This window comes from Lampetra fluviatilis, chromosome 20 (genome assembly GCF_964198595.1).
Source record: "Lampetra fluviatilis chromosome 20, kcLamFluv1.1, whole genome shotgun sequence".
NCBI lineage: Eukaryota > Metazoa > Chordata > Hyperoartia > Petromyzontiformes > Petromyzontidae > Lampetra > Lampetra fluviatilis.
In genome coordinates, this window is record NC_136294.1 from 11,662,811 (window position 1) to 11,674,882 (window position 12,072).

A 12,072-nucleotide genomic window follows, 5' to 3' on the forward strand; every position below is an offset into this window, starting at 1 on the left:
TGAGCCAGGTCGCTTAATACTGATTGTCTCTCGTATTGTAACATTCATTGACGATACTAGAACCCGGGGCGGCGCGGTACGATGACCACCACGCCACCCACTACACTGCCACACTCGTGCGGCGAGAATGAGTCTCCCTCTGGGAGCAAGGCGTGCGATGGACTCACATTGTCGACAGGAGCACTTCTTAATCTTCTTTGGGTCGGTCACGTCCTCGTGGCACGCTTTGCAATAGTAAAACGCCCTGCAGGGTTCCACAGTCGTGGTGAGTAAACGTAAGAGAGTATCGTAAGCAGAGCACACAAGATTCGGTGAGTGATAATGTAGAACCCGGTGACGGCCCACCGAGTACACACGGGATACAGGCGAGTGTGACGCAAAAGTAGCGTGCACAAACATTTCACTCGCAAAAAAATACCGACGAAAATAAACCCAGCAAATGAATATGCAAAGCAAAGTCCGCAGACGAAAACGTAAAATCAACTACAGCTGAGTGGGAAATAACAAAAATGAATACTGTTCATTAAGAACGTGAGAAAACATTGCTGCAAATGTAAACAGCAAACTATTAACTCGAACAATTTCAATGTTAATAATATGAACGTAGCAAAACTATGATTTTCATATATTTGGAATATATAAATTTGATACCAAAAAAAAAAATCTGCCAACATTATTGATTATTTTCCGTTGAAATCACATGGTTTATTGCCACGTAATTTAATTACACCCCCCCCCCCACAACGATCGATGCTGCCTTTGTTTCTCAGCACACTTGAACTTCCAGAGGCCTCCAGTTCAGTCTCCCGGCATGGAGGTTGAAACAATGGTGCAGTAGCAGTAGGCGTTCGTGACCAATATGATCCAAAAGAGAGGTTTTTTTCTCTCATAAACACATGGAGACATATCTATGGGACCTTTTTGCCAGTATCAAAATATGAAAAATAAGAATAGGTTTTACCCTTTTTGGCAATAAAACAGGTGTTAAGATGTTCAAACACCAAATAGATAGTTTAACACGCAGGGTTTCGCGACCAATATCCACAATCCAGGTTTTTTGGGTGAGATTGCGTAAATATGAATGTGTCGTTAAACCCGCCACCACCCGACAAGGTCCATCAGTATGGTTTGTCAATTCATTCCTAGTTCAGCACACCAGTGTGTTGCTGCAGGTTATCTTCAATCCCTGCAACTTGCAGACGTCTCGGAAGAGGAAAGGGTTTCATGCCGCACAATTATTTCATGAATCCTCAATTAACGACGACATTTTAAGTACGTTTCATTCTTACGACGCTGCCGATAATTTAGGATATATAAAGTAGGTTCCTTAAAAGTCATGGAAACGTAACGATATAACCAACCGTGCCAACAAAGAGCATGCGATATTTAGCTGCATGTGTGTATCTGGCCACCAGACCAGAGCATTCGAACGCACCACCAATATATTTCGTGTATATATTGTCGATTTAGTAGGTGCAAGCAATTGATAATCAACAGCATATTGAAGTGCAGCATATTTATATTTTTATTTGATAATTGAATATGTCTAATACCTGTTGATTGCATGACTTAATATGTTCTTGATAATTTGACGATACAGCATATTAAATAAGTTATCTAAGATCCTGTCGATCATTGAGGGTATGTTATCTAAGTTTAAGAAAAGTATTGCCAAAAATCAAACATAAAATAATTCAAATAGCAACAAATATGTCACAGTGGTCAGCTTTGAAAGATGTTTGCAAAAACTATTTTTGCTTACAAAGAATGACTTGTTGATCTCTTTATGATTTATATGACATTAAACGCCTTGTATAAGGTCATGCAAGAGCCTCTAACAGGTGCATCACTTACATCAGACCCTGGTCTCTTGGACCTAGGGCTGTATTCTTGGGTAAAGGTTATATTAGGACTTTCTTTGTCTTAAACAAAAATTACACGTGCCTCCTTTTCCTCCCGTGATGTGCAGGTTCCCTTCATTGCACTGTCGCAGAAAAGCGCCTGTGCATTTCGACCCTCTATAAATCCAGCGTCTGTATTGTGTTGTAAGAAAGGTGTCGAATGTGGGACCCCCCCCCCCTACCTCTTGACCTCCTTGGAGTCATTTGCGATGAAAAATGCCAGCGTTCCATCCTGTATTTTCACGTGGCTGCCAGGGTTGAGAAGGATGCTGGCGCAATGACACAAAGACCGTAACGATTAGACTGCTGGGGCAAGTGCTCACACAAGGGGAAGGAGCAGGTGGCAGTGATGTCAGCTGGCACCATGAATGCCCAGCTGGCGTTATCTCCCCAGGGCAGATGTCGCATCAAACTGTGCTTGGCACACATTTACATTGAGAAAACATCGGTGAGGCCCAGAGGAGACCTCGGATACCAATTTCCACTGGTGTTCTACATGGCAAGTAATAGAACTGGGGTTTCTAAGATCGTTGTACAAACATGTAGCCACCGACAGTCATATACCCACCTCAGCAATACAACGTAAGTTCGTACAAGTACAGCAGCATTCACTTGTAAATACGAAACTGAATGAATGTGTTTGTGAGTTCCGAGGGAAGCGCAAACCACAACACACACATTTTCAGGAGACATGCAGCACATGCAGCGAGTGAAAGGGTCACGGTTAGAGTTATTCCTTCAATATAGGCAGCGCTATCGTGGGCCAGCCTCCGTGTTCGAGTTTTGAGTCTTTGTTTACGCTGGTTGAACCTCCACGTGAATTTCCAGATGTGATTTTAATTCACTTAAGTAAAAAACATCACCAGAAAAGCAAAAAAAAAGTAATTATTTCTCCTTTCAAAGACGACCTCGCTAGCTGTAGTCACGAAAGGAATGTTATTAAAGTTCCATTTCAGATTGGTCAATTTCCTTAACAAAGTGGTCAAACTCTGCATGAAGCCACTCAGGTGTGGGCTGATTTACATCTGGACCGAGTGTGGAATACCCTCGCACATCAGGATCGCCAGTGTATGCCGGCTTTGGATGCATGGCAATGTCGGGGACATGGCGTGTGGTCAATAGGTCGTCAATAGACATAGTGATTGGTCTATTTTTGACGATGTGTTGTGATATTATTTTCAAATGCTTCTACCACTAATAATCTATTATTATATTGCCGCTCTAAGACAGATTTTGGTAATCGTTGTGGTGAAGCCGAGCCACCCCTACCCCTGCTGCTGCTGATGCGCAGTGCCACCCCCTTTCACAACCCCCACCACCGCCCTGTGTCTCACTCAAAGTCGCCAAGTCTCACAAGACAAAAAAGCGGCACTGCATTTAAAAACGAGACCAAAACAAGCCCAAGTTGTGCCCGGAGGAAGGAGTGGGGCCTAAAGAGGAAGGGGTGGGGCCTAAAGAGGAAGGGGAGGGGCCTAGAGAGGAAGGGGTGGGGCCTAGAGAGGAGGGGCGGGGCCTAAATAGGAAGATGTGGGCCTAAAGAGAAAGGGGTGGGGCCTAGAGATGAAGGGGTGGGGCCTAGAGAGGAGGCGGGGCCTAAAGAGGAAGGGGCGGGGCCTAGAGAGGAACGGTGGGACCTAAAGAGGAGAGGGTGGGGCCTAAAGAGGAAGAGGCCTAAAAAGGAGGGGGCGGGGCCTAAAGAGGAGGGGGCGGGGCCTAGAGATGAAGGAGTGGGGCCTAAAGAGGAAGGGGCGGGGCCTAAAGAGGAAGGGGCTGGGCCTAAAGAGGAGGGGGCGGGGCCTACAGAGAAAGAGTGGGGCCTAAAGAGGAAGGGGCGGGGCCTAAAGAGGAAGGGGCGGGGCCTAAAGAGGAAGGGGCGGGGCCTAAAGAGGAGGCGGGGCCTAAAGAGGAGGGGGCGGGTCCCAAAGAGGAGGGGGTGGGGCCTAAAACAGGGCAGGAAAAACACCCAAATCTGCATATTGAGAAGTGCTTCAACCATGCACTTATCTGTTAATTTCATGAAATTAATTAATATCATTTCAGCAGGCAGCAACTATATAATGCCACAGATGCAGCCACAGGCCAATTAGTCAGAAATAATGGAAAAGCATTCATAATTCATGTTGTGCTCAGGCCAAGTAATGATCTGACCATCCCTGCGAGCATTCGAGCACATACCTGCTGCCGTAGCTGTGCTCCGAGCGGTATTCAATAGCAATGAGCAACAGCCGCAACTTCACAAAGCACAGCCTGAAAACGACATCGACACCAACTCATCCCTTTCACGTTTGCGTGATGCAGCAACACGCATCAGTGTCACCTCACCGGTGTCACATCACCGCACGAAGCATCGCTCAGCTCCCAAATCTGCTTTACGGCAGTGATCGCATGCGAGCAGGAGAACGCACAGGAAGTGATGGCTCAAGGCTGACTGACATCCTTCGATGGCCTACCTTACCAACGCTTCTGGTCTAGGCTCTGGCGCTGTGCCGAAGCGAGCGACTCTGAGGCAGGCACTGCTGCCGTGGTCTCCACGAGTCGGTGATCAATAGAACGTTCTAATGCCGTAAGGTCCCTGTGGCAGCTGAGGATCTGACGAGCATTGTTGAGATGTGATGGCATCAAAGCCTTCCGTCATGTTGACATCGATCCTGGGGATGGTAGCGCAGTAGTTACTGTGCTCTTAGCTTAGCGATCAGTTTTAATCCTGGCCATTGATAATATAATTGGCGAGTGGAACCGGTCTTGGATTCCCATGTACAGCGACCTGCACTGCAAACCGCAGTGAAGTAAGGTCAAACAAACCGCATGACCAACATGCCATGGGGAGGCTTTCATTTAGCAGTGGATTCACAAGTATCTATTTCCACATATGCGCTTGGAATATAATAATGGCCTACTCATTTAATGATTTGAGTTTTTCACACCCACATTACAGAAAATGACTGACTTTGGTAATTTCCTCCACACGCTATTAGACACGAAAGGAAATGAGCAATCAACTCCGTGAAAACCAGGTCAGCGGCACCCGTAATAACCACCAGCAGTCTCCGCAGGACTCTAGTGTAATTATACACCATTCATAAGTCAGCCTGAATTATCACCTCCGCACATGTATGCAATATCCGTACAGCAATATACCCCCAGGTGAAAATATGTATTTATAAGGAACACCACACATTGTTACGTTAATCATAGGCAGGCTTCCTGGATTCTAACCCTTGGCTCTAGGAGGCCTGAGCGACCTGACATCCGAGCCAGCTGGTTGCCTCAAGAAACACTGTCGTGGTTTGTAAATGTTGTCCTCACTCAGAGACGGCAGGGAAGGACAGCCCCACGAAGGCACTGGACAGGTACTCGGTGTACATCTCGTTGGAGACGCCCTCCAGGTAGAACTTCTGCCAGGTGTCCTCCTCGATCTGAGAGGCAGCGTCGTTCAGGATAAACACACGGAGGTGGCCGAGACAGCAGGGTTAACATTCACTGGTTGTGCAACAACACAACATGGGCAAGTCATACTGCATTCATGGCCCGGATGAGAACACTATATGCACGGCTTTGTTCATCCGGGAAAGCTTCACTGACTCTTCTGGATATTGTTATGGGGACCTAACATCATGATCCATATTTAGAGGTTTGAATGGGTCAGATCACGTGAATATAAATGTGTCATTAAACCTGCCATCGCACGACACAGTCAATTAGTAAAGTTTGTCCCGTAAACAAAACATGGCAATTAATTACTAGTTCAGCACACCGGTGTGTTGGAGAGTAAACCCACAACATTTATAATTCTAGTACGACGTTTCGCCGGTAATTACAACCAGCGAATTGTTGTAATTACCTCCTTTATGGATAATATTGGTCGCAAAAGCCTACGTACTCTTTGGGTCTTTCGGTAAAGACACGTTGATAGAAAAATAATTTAAAATAATAGTCATAAAAAATTTTAAAATTTTTTTTTTAATTATTCTTCAATCTACGTGGCTTTACCGAAAGACCCAAAGAGTATGAATTCCTGCAGTCACGAAAGCTTTAAGTCAAGGTGAAAGCCTGCGTGTTAAACTAACTAACGTCAGGATGTTTGCTCAATTCCGTTATTTTGCGTTTGAGAAAACTGGAGTGCCCAGAGAAAACCCCACAAACAAAAAAGGTACAGCACTCAAACATCTGTAGAGATCAGTCTCAAATCGACAGGCTACCAGAGACCCCAGAGCTAAGGGGGATAATCATGACCACTGTCTCTCCATCTTTACGTGATCTACCATTCATACTTACTTTACAAGACACCACATCTGGATGTGTAGAGTAGTTGTGTTTGCATGCGTGAGTGACTATGGGCGGTAAGGGTGAGTGGGGAGGTTGGGGGAGGGCGTGTGTGGAGAGAGACATGGGTAGATGGGTGAATGTTCACAGACGCTACTTTGGCCGAGGACATGGATCGGCAAGCTTGCAAAGAATAAGAAGAGACATTTTTTTTGTCTTTGAACAAAATAGTTCTGGAGCCGCATCACACGCAGAGCTACTTGGACACAAACACACACACACACAGGAGGTATATAAATACAGCAGATGACAAACACATTCTGACTTTAATAAACCAAATAGGCGATGGAATAAACTGCATCTATTTTTTCCCCCCTTAGTTATTCTTCAAGAATAATACAGTTTGACTTTTGTACATCTTGTTGTCACAAAGACATTCCATAGTGACCCATTCCCTGCCATATTTAAGACATTATCTTTATGTTAAGTGATGTTTCATATTTAAGTAAAAACAAACGGCTGCCCGCAAGGGGGCAGCCATAGAGTCGCCAGGGGGCAGCCGAAGAGCCACCGCCTGCAGCTCTGGCCGAGGACTACCCCCTCTGTTCTTTATGTCTTTTTATCTCATTCTCAATGCACCGCTGAATGAGGGCATCCCCATGCCATGTTGGTGCATGGGGGTTGTTTATCCACATTTCACAATGCTGGTCAGTGAGTGTTGGTGAAGGCAGTTGCGTTGGGGGAGGGACGGGTGCAGAAACAATGCAGCAAGTGCCGTTATCGAGAACCTATTGAGGCCGACATGTGGCATGAGGTGGTGTGGCAAGGAGAATTCACAGCCACCATTGTCTCCCCAGTTCATCCGACTAGCGTGGTTGGCTACGTACAGTGCAAAAGAAGTTCAACATACACGCATACGCACCAGGTATTCTTTTAATGGCCGCTTCGACCGAGGGAAATCCCAGGATGAGTTTTCATTCCATTTGCTGCCGATACTATCCATGGCTGGGAATCGAACTTACGTTGGTGGGTTTGCGACAACAGTGCGCTAACCACTGCGACGCTGCGTCAGGCTGTGGTTTATTTAGCATATGAGATTACGGCCACAATGCCGTTTGATAAGAAAAGTCCGGATAAAGTTATGTTACCAATTCTATCGGTAAAGTCACGTAGAAACGTATTCTACGTGACTTTACCGAAAGAACCAAGAAGATGAATCCCTGCAGTCACGAAAGCTTTAAATTGAAATTTTACCAATTCTATTCACTTTAGTCCATCGCGTGTTTACACAGCTGCTGCTAACGTGTTTTTGTTAACACTGGCGCTTTTTCATTATGGAGAAATTTGTGGAATTTAAACATGGTCAGAATATTCGAGATATGTCACTATATTAGAATCATAATACTGTTTAACAATAAGTGGAGTACTTTTTGACGAATGTATTTATATGTGAAACATCATATTTTATTTACGTCACCTTTGCAGGCAATCGCTAACCAAAGCTGAACTCTTCAAAATGTTGGCACTGCCAAGTGTTTGGCCGAAAGTCAACTCCATCATGACGGACAACTCATAAGCTCACTGTGCTGCTCAATACAGGACAGGGACATAATTCACACTGACGGTTAATGTTACTGTGAACGCACTGACGGTTAATGTTACTGTGAACGCACTGACGGTTAATGTTACTGTGAACGCACTGACGGTTAATGTTACTGTGAACGCACTGACGGTTAATGTTACTGTGAACGCTGATGCTTCACGATGTGCATAGTATACAATACGGCGTTAGTATTAGCTGGGGTGCGATGCCACGTGCTTGTAGTACGGAGGTTTTGGAATGTTGGCGGATCACACGAAGAATGCATGTCGAGACACCAACCTCCAGTGCTGCGAGGCACACAGTAGCTGGAAGCACAGTAAATAGGTTGCTGACCTATGGGTGGATTTAAGAATTGTATCCTTTGGAGCGGGTGACTTTGTTGGCCACTCAGGTTCACTCCCAAACACAGAAATACTTAAACATTTGTCCAAATATCCCAAGCAGCACCTTCTTAAAAAAAATCTTCAAACGCCATGAGGCTCTCCCGGCTCATAAATGGACGCTGCTGTGTCACTTCATTTGTGTCTATGTAAAGCAAAACAGATAACGAATTACAATAAATACTGGAGGCCGTTATCCCACGACGCCAGTGATACAATGTCAATGAGCCGTGGGCTCGCATTCCCATGGGACTGGGGCCACCTCGCTTCCAGGGGAGTGTGCGTCACAACAACAAGTTTCGACCACACCACCTCGGAGATATCCCATAGACACAGGTGTGAACCCAAACCACGTCAAGCGTCAGCGTCACAGCATCAGCGTCCAGCGCGAACGTCAGAGGGTGCAGAAAGTCTGGACACATTTAGGTAAAAGTTGTTAAAAAATCCCAACTCCGCGGCGCATCTGTAACAGAGCGCAATTATACGAGGTGAGATGGGTTTCGTCCGTATTACTCCTTGATTTGTATATTCTGTCTTACTGATTTATAATAGATGCTTTTACGAGCATCTATTATAAATAAAACCAATAGACAAAGGGTGTATTGGTTTGTTACTTTAAACCGCATTTTTACTTTTATACAATCTAAGTATCGGACATAGGGGCCGTCCATAAATGACGTCACGCACCTAGGGGGGGGGGGGGTCAGACATTTGTGCCGATGTGTGACGAGAGGGGGGGGGGGGTGAAAAATGTGACATCACATCAAAATGCGCAACTTTAAATAAATATATAATTGTTATAACAACACTCCTACAACATCAGAGTGCAGCGCCACATTAAATACGCACTACAATGACAATAGTTTAAAGCGATTTGAAGCATGTTTTATTTTCAAAATGGAAAAATGGCTTTGGGGGGGGAGGGGCAGAGCTTTGCGACGTCATATTTGAGGGGGGGTCTGGCTTTTTGTGACGCCGTATGACCGGGGGGGGGTCAAAATCGTCCAAAATCGCGTGACGTCATTTATGGACGGCCCCACACTCGTATATTCAATTTAACGGCGTGCAGTGTGTTCGCCGCGCAGGCGAAGACCGATGGGCTGAACCGACCGATCGACAGCCACGGGGTGGCGGCGCACCTTGATGTAGGAGCGCATGGAGAAGAGGTTTGCCAGCATGGTGGAGATGCCCTGCGCGAGGCAGCTCTGCGCGATGAAGCCCAGCTTCAGCTCCGAGAGGCAGATGGCCGCGTCGCCCTCGCGCCAGCTCCAGCTCGGAATGTTCAGCAGGTGCGCCTGCACCGCGACCGCGCGCAAAGTTCGCGTCTAAACTTTGCATTTTAAACTATGTTTTTTTTTTATTTTGACCAGGTAAGCTGTGTAGCTGTTTTTTCTCAAAAGCAACGTGGGCCACAAATGATAGCTCAACGACATTTATAGCAGCCAAATACTCTGAATACATGTTTCTAAATGTGGAGGGGGAAAACCGGAGGAACCGGCAAAAGCCACGTGACTACGATGAGATAGACGTGCAGATTCCAAATGTACAGGCTTCAGGGTTGGGATGGAACCTACGACATCGCGCATACCAGGCGAGGTAGCTAACATCTCGCCACCTCGGCTCGAACGCTGTCATCACTCCCTGGCAGCTACAGCTGATGGCGAGCTCTCAGTTTGGCAGAAGAGTTTTTATTTCTATCGGGTTTTTTTTGGCAGTGCAAGAGTGTTTGCTCTTGAAAACACCGTGACGGTGGATATGTTGTTAAATAAAATCGGGTCGCCTCCGCTGCTTTTTAGGTTGTTGCTCTCGTGAAACGGGAGCGTTGATTTCTTAAGGCATGGTTATGTTTCTTCCCATTGTTTCCTTTTTTTTTAAATGCACAAAGATCAGCTCTCTTCCACCCTTTACTTCATCATTTTGATCTCGAGCCGCCTTCAATGACTGCCCGACATATATATATATATAAATATATACAGCATTGTATCATGTTTTCCAGTTGTGACTCTCTGACAGATATCTGTGATTGCTTAAATATGAGAGTCGATATATTTATCCTTGCTTGCATGCACACGTCTAAGCTTCTCAATGCAATACGCACACAAAACAGATACTGGGATTTGAACTCCAGTTGAAGATTTATACTTTTAAAAAAATCAGGCAAATCGCCAAAAATAGATTCAGGCAGTTTAGGAACAACTCAAAAGTCCGATAGATTGCCTAAAAATGATCGAAGACTGCTTGAAAGGTCGGACAGTGGCAATTCAGATAATGTATGGCACTCTTTATTTGCAGCAGACACGTGATTTAAAACGCCTCACTGCATTCGATTCTCAAAAGAAAACTGAAGTTGTCTGAATTATTGGCATATAGCACCTTCACGACGTGGTGTCGTGCGAATGCAATTATATAATACAGTCTTCTTGCTCAGAAAACATCTTTAAACACAGGAAAGATGCAAATAAACACCAAATACAAGCGTTATTAATCGACAAATGTATTTTCTGCACAGCAAATCCATGCATTCATGGGGTAGAGATGGAATCTAAGCCAGCAATACCTTCACTCCAGCAATCTGGCTTTAATATTCCCGGCAGTCAGCGTGCTATTGTCGTGAGCATCATTCTTCTGCCTCCCGCTGTTGCTGAAGAATGCCCACTGCCATCCGCCTCGTTAGAGTCATTCTCAAGCCTCCTTCGGGGGCCGATCCTGACGCTGCTGGTACCAGCCGTCAGCGAGTCCACTCAGCTCCAGGTTGCCTGGCACTACATTAGCCCAACTCTTCCCGGAAAAATGCGCAACCGTGCACTGTTTAAACAATAAGAGCTGTGGCTCTTGGAACTTAGATGTTTTACCTGAATCCTGGGAATCGTATGATTTGTAGTGCCATTCTTACCTTGTTGTGGTACTGGAGCATCTGAGTGATGACCCTTATTCTAGGGTGGTAGTTTTTGATGGAAATTACCCTGCAAGTAGACCAACACAATTATTCTATTACCCATTGTGATGAATACATTAGTGGGTAGATTACTTAGCTTGACAATACACAATTACGTGATCACTGATGGACAGGGCACGATGAACATACACAATATTGTAGAGACCTTAGGAAGAAGTAATCTCAGCGAATACCTGTTAAGGCGTATGGCACATTGTGGAGTGATACGGCCAGTACTATCTATGGCTGCATTTGTTTTACCAGTAGCGAAGATTACATGTGTATTGACAGGGTGCCACCTGTCAGCCTGGAAGGGTAATCACGGGTATGGGCAAGGTTATGTAACAACTAATCAGAAGGGGGGCGTATCTGGGTTAAAGGTAAAAGGTGGGGCTAGTCGGGAAGCTCCAGGAACCTGCTGGAAGGTTCTGGAAGGGGGCGTGGCCAGAGGTGGGGCCTGGCCACGCCGAGATGTATTTAAGGGAGATGGAACCGAGGGTTCAGGGTTGTTGCGGGTTCCCGGGTCCTGGCTGCGTCACCGCTCGCCGTCATCTCTCTCCGTCGTCCGGCCGCATGGAAGATCCTCCGCACGGCTCCCATCGCCGTCATCGTCACGCTAGTCAGTCAGCGGTGTGGTTGGATGTAGGCGATGGGACTATGTAGAGAGGTCGGCTGTGCGTAGCTAAAGTAGAGGCGTGTCTATATATTACCCAGTGTTGTGCCCAGTGAGAGGAGACATATATATGTGTGTATCGGCCTGTGTTGTGCCCAGTGTGAGAATAAATAAGAAGAAGCCCTCTACACGACGCGTCTCGAAAGTCGCTCATTACACGTGCACCACAAGGTAGTCACTCTGAGATACCCCCCATACCTAAAAGGAACGTTCAGCAAATCTTCAGACCCGATCCTGAGGGTCATAAATAAGATCAGCACTCTTTCCCTTAAGGATGGTAATGGTAGCAGCACTGTAATTTTAAATTTAAAAAATGT

General features: G+C 45.9%; 1 protein-coding gene across 2 annotated transcripts in view; it reads right to left on the minus strand.

The window, feature by feature from the left end:
- Positions 1–12,072, minus strand: part of LOC144937966 (calcium-activated potassium channel subunit alpha-1-like) — a 156,172-nt gene that overhangs the window by 27,362 nt on the left and 116,738 nt on the right. For both annotated transcript variants that reach the window (XM_078865619.1, XM_078865620.1), the window contains exons 13-18: positions 11,041–11,110; positions 9,287–9,442; positions 5,208–5,317; positions 4,077–4,148; positions 2,084–2,170; positions 168–244 (exon numbers count right to left, since the gene is read on the minus strand). In XM_078865619.1, the coding sequence (XP_078721745.1) occupies positions 168–244; positions 2,084–2,170; positions 4,077–4,148; positions 5,208–5,317; positions 9,287–9,442; positions 11,041–11,110 (572 nt within the window). The remainder of the gene's footprint in view (positions 1–167; positions 245–2,083; positions 2,171–4,076; positions 4,149–5,207; positions 5,318–9,286; positions 9,443–11,040; positions 11,111–12,072) is intronic.